The 13,843-nt window shown below is 42.0% G+C and overlaps 2 protein-coding genes across 2 annotated transcripts; both read right to left on the reverse strand.

Annotated features, from left to right (window-relative positions):
- Nucleotides 1-495: 495 nt before the first annotated feature.
- On the reverse strand, nt 496-4,044 carry LOC123189974 (ELMO domain-containing protein A). The gene is made up of 9 exons (XM_044602514.1): nt 3,580-4,044; nt 3,361-3,470; nt 3,016-3,084; nt 2,386-2,501; nt 2,230-2,284; nt 1,804-1,924; nt 1,602-1,649; nt 1,072-1,166; nt 496-981 (listed from the first exon to the last, which is right to left on the reverse strand). Exons 1-9 carry the CDS (start codon nt 3,644-3,646, stop codon nt 880-882), a joined length of 783 nt encoding a protein of 260 aa, XP_044458449.1. The 5' UTR covers nt 3,647-4,044; the 3' UTR covers nt 496-879.
- Nucleotides 4,045-5,393: 1,349 nt separating this feature from the next.
- LOC123189973 (uncharacterized) lies at nt 5,394-9,318 on the reverse strand. The gene is made up of 5 exons (XM_044602512.1): nt 8,860-9,318; nt 8,141-8,533; nt 7,224-7,316; nt 6,514-6,653; nt 5,394-6,026 (listed from the first exon to the last, which is right to left on the reverse strand). The coding sequence occupies exons 1-5, from the start codon at nt 9,199-9,201 to the stop codon at nt 5,588-5,590; spliced, it is 1,407 nt and encodes a 468-aa protein (XP_044458447.1). The 5' UTR covers nt 9,202-9,318; the 3' UTR covers nt 5,394-5,587.
- Between the last annotated feature and the right edge of the window lie 4,525 nt (nt 9,319-13,843).

Here is a 13,843-nt window from a genome sequence, read left to right on the forward strand (position 1 = left end):
GTGACGAATGCGGCTCCAAAGCGCTAGTCCTCAGGGACACGTCACGCACGTGCATAAAGGCTTCTCGACTGTCAACAATAAAATCTAAGCCGGCTCCAAGCGTCTCATTCTAGTAGCAATAGTGATCGTTCGGTGATCTATGTGCCTCAATGTAATTTTTATTATGTTTGTTGCTTGAGATGTTTTATACTTCTAGAGAACTTTTAGAACAGAGCTGGATCCTTTTCCAAAAAAGAGGAGGCTCTGAAATATTGAATGACAAGCTTCACGCTTCCACTGGATTTAAAAATTATCTGCAAAGTCTGCAATCAAAAAGTGCCGGCTACCTTTTATTAGATCATGACTGCTTCGTTTTCCTTGTGTATGCACACAGACCTTATCATAATTCCTCCTAAACACGTCAAGTTTGGTCTACCCGACCTCTTATTTTTGAAGTTTGGTCTAGCCGACCTCTCTTATTTGGCTGAACCAACTCGACAATGTCAGTACAATCCATGGATAAATCACACAAAACGTGTGTTTAGTGCAAAACGAGAGTGCACCAATATCATTTATGCACTTGGCTACAAAGCTGTCTTGAGTACTGAGGAGTTTCAGAACTTACTACGTATATTCCTAGCACGAAGACTCCGCGCCAGGACAAATTGTTTCCGAAAGTACATCCTACCGGCACTAGCATGGCCCAACTGCTGTTCAGGTAGCCAGTTACTCTAGAGGTCAGATCCAAGAAGACCCAAACATGCGCTCAGGATATCAGAGTACCTAAGCACGATAGCAAAAACCACACAAGCACGAGTCCCTGATTCCTACATTCCACTCTTTAGAAGCATGTGTCAAGAACTTTACTACACGTGGCGATGTTAGGCAAGACTTCAGTTGCTAACGGGCGAGAAAACTGTATGACGGCATGTCCTCAATTTGCTGAATATCTTCAAGTAATAGCTCTCTCTCAAGCTGGCGGCGTGTGGATTTAATAACAGTCTGCAGTGAGAGTATACCAATTTGGTCAGAAAAGAAGGGACTCTGTACGAAGAATGTGACAAGGAGAATGCATACTGAAGAAAGGCATACATTGAAATCCATATATGTGGCGTGCATTTCAAGCCATTTCCGATCCATCAGCTTAAAGGTTATGCAGTAAAGAATATCAAAAGCTCGATCGTTTTCTGCAGAAAAGAACAATGGTTAGATGTTAGTAGCTAGGGGTACACTTACAGTTACAGTAGGAGCAGGCCGCCCGTAATAAGATGGTGCGTTATTTATTACACCTATGATGTCATCCAATATTAAGGATATTAATTTCCATGCTATGGAATTAAATTAAATTTATTTATGGCCAAGTCTTCAACTGCCCTTATAATCGCTGTGCATTGAAGCATGGAGAACAGTCAAAGTTAGGCCATTCAACTGAGCCCACAAGATCAGCTGTAAGGATATTGCCTTGTTAACAAGCACTGAACCTTTAATCAGTCATTAATTACCTACAATTGATGTAGATTACCGCATAAAACTACTGTACTGTACAATTATTCTGGGACAAAAGGTCCATATAGTAGCCATGTAAGATTTCAATTTTGCACAAATGTTACAGTAGACTGTACCTATAAGTAGATTTAGGAACACTGCTCCAATCAAAGACCTTGGCTTAGCTGCAGAAGAAATCAGTATTAGTCACTGTGCCATTGTTGATATTTGCAACAGCAAAACCAGTCTCACAGTTTAGAAAATTTGCCCAAGGGGAAGGTTACATAGAAGTAAATACATCAACTAATCAAGAAGCACAGAAAAGTTTAATGAACAAACCTGCTTGAAGATCAAGCATCTGAATGAGCATAAATGTAATATTTACTCCAGCTACAGCAAATGGATATTCCCATAATGCTCTGTCACCATTTTGCTTACAAAGGAGCTCCTCGAAGGATTTCTGCACAGAAAGTGCCTCATTGAGATGAATGAAAGGTCAAACATACAAAAATATAAACATTACCTATCTTAATAGTTCGATAATAAATATTATACATTGCAGTTATTAGCAAAGGATCATTAGCTGTTCAATTTTCGAAGGAGACAAGGTTCCATTGCTAGCTGAATAGATTTGTATAACTGTATATCGCATGAGTCCTTAGATTCTTCCCTGCTCTAGCTAAAAGAAAATCATTGAAACCTAGCAATTGGAGAGAAACAGCGATGAATCTGAACCAGCATTTACGTAAAGAGATTTGTACTCACTGGATAGTTCTTAGCGAAGTAAAGTAAATTCTCCAAAGAGATAAAGCCACCACCCCTGTAATTCCAGCACAATATATGATTCCGGATCCAAAATTTAACTAATAAATTGTTTATTTCGTAAAGGGCATGTGCGGGAATGAAGGAACGGAACAATACCTGAAATCTGTGGATGGATCTTTCCCTTGCCATCCCATCTCCTTCCATTGATCTGATACTAGTCCTAGAAGTTCAGTCCCAGGAAAAGAAGCATGCCAAAGGGCTTTGAGTGCTTCCTAATGAACAAAAGGTGTGATGAATGGGTTATCAAATGTAGCATTTGAAATGTATGTTCAGGTTTGCTAGATCAATATGAACTATTAATAGTAACAGAGAACAAATTATAAGCAAGGATTTGTGCTGGTGCGCTGCAGGATCATTTTTGGTCAATTTACTCATGCCAGAAATCACTTCCCCTACTTTGAACAATCTACGGGCACAGTAGTCTAACTAAACTGATTTACTGAGTTACACACATTCAGTAAATCCTGATACCCTGGGAACATCATATTACTCTGTTCTATAAAAGCAAACATGAGAGCACAGCCATTTTGTTAGGTACCACACTATACAATGTCAGACAACACTGGCCAGCCTTATAATCAGAGAACAAAGCTTGTCATGAGATTTTAACAGGAATACCCTGTGTTCATCTTACAATAGAGCAATATGGGGTGTCTGAAATACAGAAATAGCACACTACAACCGACAATCAAACACATTGGTGGAGACACCATCCACGGATCATACCTGATGTTCTCTATTTTGACTATCATAAGGCACCTCAATCCGGTTCTGTAATCTTTGTAGGCACTCTTCCTGCAATACAAAATCCATTACTGTCATAGGAAGCTTCTAAGTATTTTTTTCTTTAATGGTAGCTTCTAAGTTCAAAGTCCTAAAGACTACCACATGTGACATGCCAATTCCGGAGAGCAGTATTTGTTGGACCATTGTATACATCCTGTCGTAATCTAAGCACAAATACAATGAAACACGACGGTTGCACCCGCTGCGATTCCAGCTATCCTTTGCATTCATGTTCGAAAAGCAATCGCGTGATTACTACCTCAACAAATACCGAGCACCGTTCACCTGAATGGGGGTCAGATCGAAGGAAATGCGCGTGTCGCTGTCCCTCCTCTGCACGCAGACGCAGGAGAATCCCCTCCCGATCCACGCCGTCGACCCGGACACGACATCCGCTGTAAAAGGAAAAAAAACGCCCATGGACGTTCGTCAGCCTCTTTCCTGAACAAGCTAAGAGGGATCGGAGCGGCCTCACGCACGCACGCACCCACGTGCCCCACGTACCCGGCGATGGGTGGTGGTGGCCGGAGAGCCGGCGCACGGCGAGGAAGGAGCCGCCATTCTGCTCCATGCGGCGCTGCCCTCCCCCGTCCCCCTCCCTCCTCCCTCTTCCTCCTCCTGCGGTGCCCGCCTGCCTACGCGCCGCGATCAGCGAGGGATCCCCATGGCAGACTCGGGCCGCGGCTTGATCCTGGCGGGCGGGCGGGAGATCCCACGGGCGGATCACGGGGGGGAAAGTGGGGGGCGTGGCCGGGTGGGAGCGGGGCTGCACGACGACACGAGGGCTCGGCGCCGCGGCGGCCTCTTCTCTCCTCCTCTTATCTCCCGTCGCGTTGGCGTTGGCAGCTTTGGCGCTTCTGGATGGCTGGGCGGATGCCGACGGGGGTGGCGGCCTGCCCCTGCCTCGCCTTGTCCGCTGGGGATGGATGGATAGTTGCGCTCGTGTCCCGTTGCTATCCGTTTTTAGCCAGATCTGACCACCCGTTAACCCCCTGCAATTAGCCCATGATTCCCGCTACCAAAATTAATTTCCTCGTGTGTTTTTTCTTTTGACAAACAACCCACATGCCCACAGGAAGAGAAAAACAGAGCGCTAACCGCTATCACAAAACACCCCAAATTTCTGCTACATTTTCGCTCCATCCATTGGCCGTATGTCTGCAGAAAATTGAAATCAAATTAGCTTGCTCATTTATTTATTTATTTGGAGTCGAGCTTGCTGATTTTTTTTAAAAAGAAATGAACAGCTGGAGCGCCATGTCTTCAGAGGGAAACCAAAAGCTAGCTACCAAAAATTATCCTCGAAAAACAAGCTACTCTCTAGATACATCTTCTATTATCCATTTTAATGACAAGTATTTCCAGACAAAGGGAATACAAGTTAGCAAAAGTAACGGGGGAAAAGCTAAACTACTTGCAAAGGTAACGGCAAGAAATTAAAAGGTGGTCATCGATCATCCCGTGGCCGAGAACGCTTACCTTGCGCTTGAAGCTTGCTTTAGGCGGCGAGCATAACCAGTTTAGAATGGGGTAGAGCGCACGTAAAGCGTTAGCGCACATCAACACGATAATTCCCTCCTACTGTGTAAACTTTGAACATCTAGCTTGTACTGCCAAACAGCCTGTTCATGGAGTACTTCGACCGTGCCGTGCTCCTTTTTAGCATGTGTTCTTTGCTGCAAGCACTAGATTCCCCATTAGTGATATTCGGCGAAATAAAGCAATGCGAATGGTACTCCTTTGTTATAGTCCACCTTTCTAGCATCAATCTTTAATCACGAAACCATATGCATCTCTTCTTTATCAAATTGATCGACGGTTTCAAATTTTATACGGAAAAGTAGCAATGTTCTTCATCGTCTCTCTCAAGGTTTAAGTACCTTGGTTGCATCTTCCAAAGCTGGGCCTCCTACATCTGCTCCACCAGTCATGACCATGGTCCAGGTCCACCCCTGTTCTCCAGCGATCAAGCTAAGCAAACATTATATCGACAGTCTGAAGTAAATCAGAAAAAAGAAGTCAGATGTGATCAGAGGGGTTACCTTGCACATGGTAGTGCCTGATGGCTAACATTTTTGTATACGGTTATACCTTTATCTGTCATCACAGTAGTTCAGGCTATTTTATACTCACAAACACTGACCATGGTCATAAATCTTGTCCCCCAAGAAGCCAAGATCTAGATAAAGTACAATGTGGAGCAAGTGGCCTAAATTAACCATTCTAAATTGAACTATTCTATGCATAAAATATGGCCATGCACATGGCAAGCAAATGCCTAGGTCGCCTTCCTGGGCTCTCTTTCAGCCCATTTTTCCTTCTGATGAAACCGAAGCCTGCGCATTCAACAGAGGCAAAAGGTTTTACAACTGATCTATGATGGAGTACATCAACTGGAGCACTATTTTATTGGAACTCACACATCCATAGACATTATTGCTCCTATACTAATATCCAGAAACAGATGTTACTACAAACAGAAAGCTTAAAGTGGCGTAGTGATTTCTTTGAACTATGGTGGGAGTGGTTGATTCCACCTGCGCTTGATTTCAGTTTTTGTCCGAACCTCCCTGAGCTTCCCATCGGTTCCATAATCTCTCTCCATCACCAGATTAATCCCTTCCTCCGAGTACCAACTAACTCCGATGCAGAGTATACCGTCTTTATCTACGTCAACATAGGCGGTGACGCCTCCAGGCAACCAAAGTATAGTCACGTCTTGCATATCGAGCATCTCCTCCTCCCCGAAGAAAACAGAGCTCTCTGGCAAGCTTCTCTTCTTCATGGTCTCCATGCACAAGTATACAAAGGCGGCTCCACCCTCTATTTCTTTCACTTTCTCGCTGAAAATTGGTGTTGCACTGACTTCATATACTTTCCAGGGGCCTGTCAGTTCTGATGGTTTTGTCCGCTTTCTTTGAGAGAAAGGACTGACGTCAACAGGGGTATTACTGCAAAAAGAAAACATGCTATTCAGGAAGACCAAGCATAATTAGTTCATTAATCTACAAAAAGGCTGATGGTTCTTGTGCGTGAAAGAATAGCTGCTGAGACATGAAAGTTATGTTGCCAAACTATAGGAGGCCGATATATAAGACAGTTCAGATCATGAGGAAAAAGCATGCTCAAGCTGTAGATGAGAATGTCTTCAATGCTGTGAAAGTAGAAAGCATCTTCAAAGGATGAAATCAAGCAGCAGTAAACCAAGTTTTCAATTAGCCTTGTTTTAATTCGTCGCAAACAAACTACAGTCTGTGTTATGATATTCTGTGTCCTTTCTAGATTGGTGGCACCAATCTGACACTATTAGTAAACCAATTCATCATTGTTCAATCTGTACAGTTTCCTCCTGAGTCATGATTGCTGAATAGCAATAAAGATATATGTCATGAGCAGAAAAACAGATAAACTTGTAGTACGGGGCAACAGGAATCATACTCTTCAACATGGATATTTGCTGGGCTAGCCCATTTTTCTTCATACACAGCAACCCTTACAGTTTGTATATTCGCTCCTCCTTCACTGAATTCAATGGTATGCACAATACGCAGTCTTTTGTGGCATCCTTTGACCAAACTCTAAAACAAAGCTCGATGTCATTGTCAGTTATGGATTGACAAATCCAAACCCACAGACAACACAAAGTGTCGAAAGGAGAAAGTTAAAGGCAGTTACACATGAAATGTATTATATTTATACATATACATGATCCTCAATAATTCATTCCCATAACAGTTGGAGCAGACTCTCCAGCAAAAGGCCAACATGATAATCATATTCTTGAACACAAACTAGTTGATTAGTAGCTACCTCTGCAATATGATTCCATAATACTAGCTGGCACAGATTGTTGTTACAAAACAAAGAAAGAGGAGGAGTCCCTAGCACATCATCAAAAGCATGTATACCAGCATCAATGTTGAGTTTGCTGTTTAAGCGTCTGTATGATTCATAAGAGCAATTCACATGTCTATGCAATAGTTATCACATGAGTCTAGTTTTGTTCCTCTTGTAAAAAGCAAAACAAAAAACAGATCTCAAAGGAAAGCATCAGGCAAAAGACTAATTCTCAGTCAACATTGCAGTATTTTACTGAACAGAAATTCAGTTTTTGGGGCAGATAGTAAAGTTCAGTAGAGAAAACATACTTGCTCAAACTGATACGTTGGTGAAAGGAAGTATTTAGATTCATCATATTCACCGATTTCGATATCGAGTGGACCTCTAGAGTATGATCCATCCTGAAAACGAAAAATGCAGTGGCCAGAGGAATAAGTCGATAATTCGACAAAACAGGAAATGTGTAACATTACTGAATTTAATTAGGGGAGATGATAACCCAGTCTTACAGCGAACAAATGTGATTGAACAGTAATGGATATACTTAATGTCAACAATATATTTAACTTACATGGGGAGGAACGAAAGGTCAGGAGCTGCATGGCTAGTTTGACATGGGGGAAACGTATTTTCTGAGCTAGATTATCTGCCTTATAGTTGTAGGGTAAGGCTAAGGAGATAACTCTACAGATTGTCTGGAAGCTCCTAGGATCTGTTTCAGTTTTTCTTGCGTGGCTCGTTTGTGAAAAGAAAGTTTGCTTGAATACAAACTAGCTGTTCAAGTTAAACTCGTCTTTAGAAAAGGACAGAGCTTAAGCTATGCAAACTATATCCAAAAAAGACCACCATGGTTCATGATTTTCCACAGACTCTGAAAAGTGAGCAGGCACTATGAGCATCTTAATAAGGTGCTGCTACTGAAGCAAACCTGCTGAGAGGTTCAAGGTTTAACATCACAACTAACTGCCTTTTCTAAAACACCATCTAAGCGTTCTATTTTCAGCATCAGGAAATAGGCTGTGGTTATAACTTCTAGATTACAACAGTAAAGAGGAATGCAATCATATTTTTGGTTCAGTTAGTTATGGCTAAATAAAATATACAGTGTAAGTAAGGTCAATCATCTATTGCAACTTTCAAGAGCTGAACAAGAAAAGATGTTTCAAAAAGCATTGGGAGTATTTGAAAAGGGCAGAAAAAATGGGTGAAGAGAAAAGAATCTTACCTCAAAAAATACAATCCCTGGTTCTTCAATCATAACATCTTCATCGAGTACATCGCTCTTTTTAAGATCAAAATATTCATGTGCAGGTAAATCAACAGTCCCACTTGAGCTACCATGATTCCATTCATCATCGCTGGCACTCTGCTTCTCAGCTTCCCCGTGAGGATTGAGTTGCACCCAATTTGTCTTCCTTCGGATCTCGGTTCCATGACCACTATCATACGACTTCTCAATGAGAGAAAGGGTGTAGCAATCATAAAGATACTCCTGTTTGCTTCCTAGTCCAACAGGTTCCATCTCTGCTGTGATTGGTGAGAACACAGCTCCGACACCCTTCCATACGCCACTTAAGCTACTCGCAAATGTATCCCAGGAAGGCCTTAATACAGATTCCTAATAAGATAAAAGAAGACAATACTCAATATACCAGAAATTACATCAACGGGATAGTATTTACTGGCCTGGTAACTGCTGTTTGATTGCAAGTATGCTTCATTACAGTTCAGTCCGTAGTTCCCCACTATCTGAACTTCTGAAGCTAGCCCATTGCAAGTGAGTAGTGAAATGCTTTGCGAAGTGCACACTGCAGTGGACTACAGACTACTTGTCGTTGGTTAAATGGATAAACTGAACTTATACTCCTCATCAAATCGCAAAATTGATTCGCTGGCCAAAGTTCTAGACACGCGTGCCCATGGCACAAAAACAGTCCAGTGTACCTGGGTCTGGAGCACGGTCTCGACCTCCACCAGCATGGCACCGGAGACCAGAACCCTCGAGCCCGCGTCATTCTCCTTCCTCCTCCTCGGCGGCGGGGGCGGCCTGCTGCGGCCGGCCGGGCGCCTCCGCCCGCGGTGACTCTTTTGGGACCGAGACTTCTGCTCGGCGGCGCGTTCGTTGTCTACGCTCCAGACGTTCTCCTTCCCCCTGGACGACGCCCTCCCGCCCCGGGCGGCGCACCGGACGGTAACCCTGGTAGAGGTGGAGGGGCGCTGGCAGTGGGCGCTGGCGCCCAGGACGGCGGGGCTGCCCCCGCACGCGCCCAGGCACGGCGGCTGCATGCTCTCGATCGGTGAGCGGCTGCTCGGCGAGTGTGCAGCCGGCGGTGGCGGAGGCGGATGGTTTGGACTTCGCGGATAGTGCCTCGGAGACCGTCGTTACGATGACACGCGGGCCCCGCGGCTACAAAGAGGAGGGAGACCTATCTCCCGGGGAACACGCCTCTCCAACTTGCAAGCGTACTTCCGGGATACGCTTTTGGTGATGGAACTTGATACGCTTTTCTTAACGAAAGCAACTTTTCGTAAACGCCTTCCTAATAATCTGTTAATGCGAGAAAACTGTGGCGAAAGTGTGACTACAGTAGTGTGGCACTGATGCATTAGGGCCAGTAATTAAAAAGAAGACGTGGCTAGCGGCGCCCGAGCGCCCGCTGATGGGAAGGAGGGCTCTTCCAAATATGAAAGGAGCAGCCGACGCGTCTGATGTGATCCACAAAAAAAAAAGAATCTTGTCCGCACATTCATTTATTTGGGTGTTCAAAAAATTTAAAAAACTGTAACTTTTGATTGAAGCGTCCAAATTCAGTTTCGTTTTCACATCCGGGTTTCTCGCGACGAGTTCTTCAAAACTAGCTCTCATATTGATAGGTTTCGTCGAACTTTTTTTCGAGGCAACTTTGGGTCCGATGGAGGCAACTTTAGTGCTATAGGAAGGCAACTTCATTTTTTTCCTAGTAGGACTACCTATTAGGTTGGTTAGTGTAAAAAAATGAGAAAATCACACAAAATATGAGGCATCTTTAGTGCTACATATAAGCAACTTCATTGCACTACGTGTATCAATGAAGTTTGCTAACATTATCACAACTTGGCTACCATAGCTGCTCAGTTGCCTACCCTGGATGTTTAGTTGGCTATCATTGATGTCCAGTTGCTTACAATACTATGAAATTGGCCTACCATTGATGTCTAGTTATCTGCTATTGGTAATTAGTTACCTACCACTGCTGCTCAGTTGTCTAACTTTGTAATTAGTTCACTACAATATTATGAAGTTGCTTATCATTGCTTTTTTCTAAGTTGCTTAGAAACACTATGAAGTTGCCTATCAGAGATGCTCAGTTGACTGTCATTAATATTTCAGTTGCCTAAAATATATTAAAAAGTTGCCTGTCAATGTTGCTAAGTTGCCTATATACAAAACTAAGTTGTTTATCATAACGAACAGGTATTCTATGCAACATAGGATAAGATTAGACTACTCACTAATCATGATAGGCAACTTAGGACAGGCTACCTCAGAAAGTAAGTTTCCTATAGCACTATCAATATGGAGATGGAACTAGTTATGATAGAATACTTGCTGGTTGTGGTAGAAAACTTCGAGATTGTTATGCACTCGAGCGGTACACAAAAAAAGTTAGCAACTTTTGGGGTGTATTTATACAACAACAGTGCACTCACCAAACAACTCATGTGTACTCTGAGTTGGTATCTAGAAAAAAGCAACCACATGTGAAAAAGTCTAAGTTCACCATTGATGGGGCTATTGGAGGCAAACAAGAACAATAACTTTAAGATTGTTATGCACTCGAGTATCACACAAAAAAAGTTAGCAACTTTCAGGGTGTTTTTGTGCAACTCTAGTGTATTCAACAAGCAACTCATGTGTGTTTTCCATTATTATATCCAGAGATTCAAATTGTTTTTGCTGGCAACTCGTGCCAAAATTATGAACAACTTGTGTAATTTTGTGGGCGATTGTCTAATCCGTCCTCTATGAAATTCTCATCGCCATGTATACAACTTCTCATCTATCCCCACTTTCTCAACTAGCCAACACCCGCGAACTGGCTAGCCAACACACACACGCTAAAGGTTGAATGCAAAATATGCATAATATATGTTGAACGCAAGTTGCTTCTTTAGTATTGAAGGTTGCCTCCATGTAATTTTAAAATTGCCTACGAATGATGCTCAGTTGCCTACATACGATGAAAATTTGCCCCACATGGTTTTTATGTTGTCTATGATATACTTGATAGGTAAATTCACTAGTACACATGATGCAAGAAAGTTGCTTCTATTTAGTACTAAAATTGCCTCGACTGGAACCAAAGTTGCTTTTAAAAAAAATTCATCGAAACATGTACATATGGGATCTAGTTCTGAAGATCTCGTCGCAAGACACCGAATGATGAAAACGGATTTTCATTTTGACACTCGGTTCAAAAGTTTTAGCTTTAAAAAAAATTAAGACGAAATAAAGTGGGATGACATCAGCACATGCATGCAGATAATCCTTAGTGACCATGCACCACCTGACAACACCATATACATAGCGAGGAGGAAGGAGGCCGTTTTCTTAGCAGTTTTGTCGCGTAGTAGGTGGGCAAACATGGGACAGCTGGCGTGTGCGCTCGCAACGTCCATCCGGCGCAGCTGGGCGATTAAGAATTCAGGTTAAAAAAATCGCTGCTGCCCTAGTATTTGAATTTACAAACTTTAATACATGACGCCTTTTATAGAAAAAAATTATATGCATGACTACCTTTTTGGGATATTTTTTATGAGTCGATTACACTAGTGGTGCCACAATTTGGCGCAGACAGTCATTTTGATCTAGAAGTTGTGGCGTACATTGAAGTGCTGTAAAAACGTGACTTAGGCGTGCAAATAGAGTGTTCATCTCGTTTGTATATGAAATCCGTGTTGGCTAGGCGCGTGGAACCCGCTGTCAGTGATTGGACCAAGGAGAAGGGGTGTGTGGTCTGATTTTTTTCCAAAAAAGAAAACCTTGGAATATTATTTTTTTACAAAAAGACCATGTTGACGTGGCATTCTTCAACTCGGTGACCAGCGGGTCCCGCCTGTCAAAATATAACAGCAAAATGGTCAGCGCCCAGGTTCCGAACCCGCAACCACCTGCTACAAATGATGGGGTCTAACGATTACGCCATATATTTTCCACTACCTAATAGGGATAAGTGTTTTTAGGTAAACGGTTAGGCTTTATTAATCAATCGATATGTCTGCAGGTATTAATTAGGATCATGTGGTTGCCCCAACCAAATGTGGCGGACTTGATCCAAATATAAGAGCATGCCTAGCTAGTTTATGTGGCTCAAAATTTGAGCTCCTAGATTCAAACTTAAACATACAGGAATTGAAGAGAGATTTCCACTCCTAGATCTCCTTGACTACTCTGCCATAGTTCCCACCCGAGCCTTCTTTGATATGCTTGACAACTGCTTCACAATCCGACTCGATCACCAGATTTTGGAGCCCAAGATCTTCAGCCAAAGACAGTCCCTCTCGACATGCAATAGCCTCAAGGCTAGCTAGATCCGTAAGACCTCGTATGACGAATGCTGAAGAACCCAAGTATGTGCCCGAGCTGTCTCTGCACACCGCAGTCGCTGTCCCAGCACCACGCGAGATGGCAGCGTCAACATTGATCTTCAAATGACCCTGGAGGCCTGGACAGCCAGGATCCATCTTCTCGGTGTTGCTCTTGTCGTGTTACCTAGGCGGTTCCCACTCGTGGGATTAACCTCCCCTGGTTCTGCAATGAAATGAGTAATGAACATATACGTGGACAGAGGGCTTTGGTCAATTCCTTCGTGATGTTTATGCCGCGCCCACCATATAGCCCAGATCGTGACTGTCATCTTGGTAAATTTCTCATGCGAGAGCTTGTCAAGTAAAGTAAACAACCAACTCCTCGCGTTTTGTTCCTCGGTTTCCATCAACTCTTCAATCAGCTCCCTGTCAACCAGTGACCACACACATCGGGCTGTTGTGCATTTCAAAAGGCTATGCCTCCAAGAGTTCGGCATGCCACATATTGCACAAGTGCAACTTTTTTTTGAGACAATGATAGGGATAACTAACAATACTATATGTATTAATCAGAACACAGGTGGAGCTTAAATGGGCAGCATATATTGCAGCCATTTTGCACAAACAATTTTTTGACAGATATTTGTAAAACATAAGTAATAAAACTTATATTCAAATATTTATGCGTTATAAATATAAGTATATACAATAGTGTATTATAATAAAAACATTTAATTAATACGGATAATTGTGTGTTATAAATTTCAGTAATACAAACATGTTAATAACTATATAACTAACATGATGATATTAAAAAGTTCTCATCCATATTAATTTAAATTTCAATAATAGAAATGATTAAATATTCAAATCAAAATTTTTAATGTTAGAATATGAATATGTTTAATTATACAAACATTGAACTATACAAATGTGCGTATAATTAATGTTTGTATAATTAGAATAATATTTTTAGTTGTTGTTTATAAAATATTTGCATTATTCAAAATTATAATTTTTTTATAATTCATCATGTTACTTATATAATTATTAAAATGGTTTTCCTATTGAAATTTATAACACACAAATATCCGTATTAACTAATTATTTACTAATCATAGTTTGTTTGTATAATATTTATAACACATAGATATTTGAACATAAGTTTTATTATTTGCGTCTTACAAATATCTTTTAAAAAATTGTTCGTGCAAAATGGGCGACAATATTTGTAGCCCATTTAAGCTCCACCTGCGTGAGATATAGTATTGTTATCCACGTTAGTCAGGCGGAAATGTAGGAGGGGTAGCCCTAAAAAAATGTAGGAGGAGCGGTTTGATCCGCATGTATTGTGTCTGGT

Source organism: Triticum aestivum, chromosome 2A, assembly GCF_018294505.1.
Source record: "Triticum aestivum cultivar Chinese Spring chromosome 2A, IWGSC CS RefSeq v2.1, whole genome shotgun sequence".
Lineage (NCBI taxonomy): Eukaryota > Viridiplantae > Streptophyta > Magnoliopsida > Poales > Poaceae > Triticum > Triticum aestivum.

Excerpts from the sequence above, each read along its gene's own strand:
- LOC123189974 (XM_044602514.1), bottom strand. The coding sequence starts at position 3,646 with ATGGAGCAGAATGGCGGCTCCTTCCTCGCCGTGCGCCGGCTCTCCGGC. Across the intron at positions 3,471-3,579 it reads CCACCACCACCCATCGCCGG|CGGATGTCGTGTCCGGGTCG; the intron begins GTACGTGGGGCA and ends TTCCTTTTACAG. Across the intron at positions 1,167-1,601 it reads GTTCCTAAATCTACTTATAG|AAAACGATCGAGCTTTTGAT; the intron begins GTACAGTCTACT and ends TCTTTTCTGCAG.
- LOC123189973 (XM_044602512.1), bottom strand. The coding sequence starts at position 9,201 with ATGCAGCCGCCGTGCCTGGGCGCGTGCGGGGGCAGCCCCGCCGTCCTG. Across the intron at positions 8,534-8,859 it reads AGACCGTGCTCCAGACCCAG|GAATCTGTATTAAGGCCTTC; the intron begins GTACACTGGACT and ends TTATCTTATTAG. Across the intron at positions 6,654-7,223 it reads CAACGTATCAGTTTGAGCAA|AGTTTGGTCAAAGGATGCCA; the intron begins GTATGTTTTCTC and ends GCTTTGTTTTAG.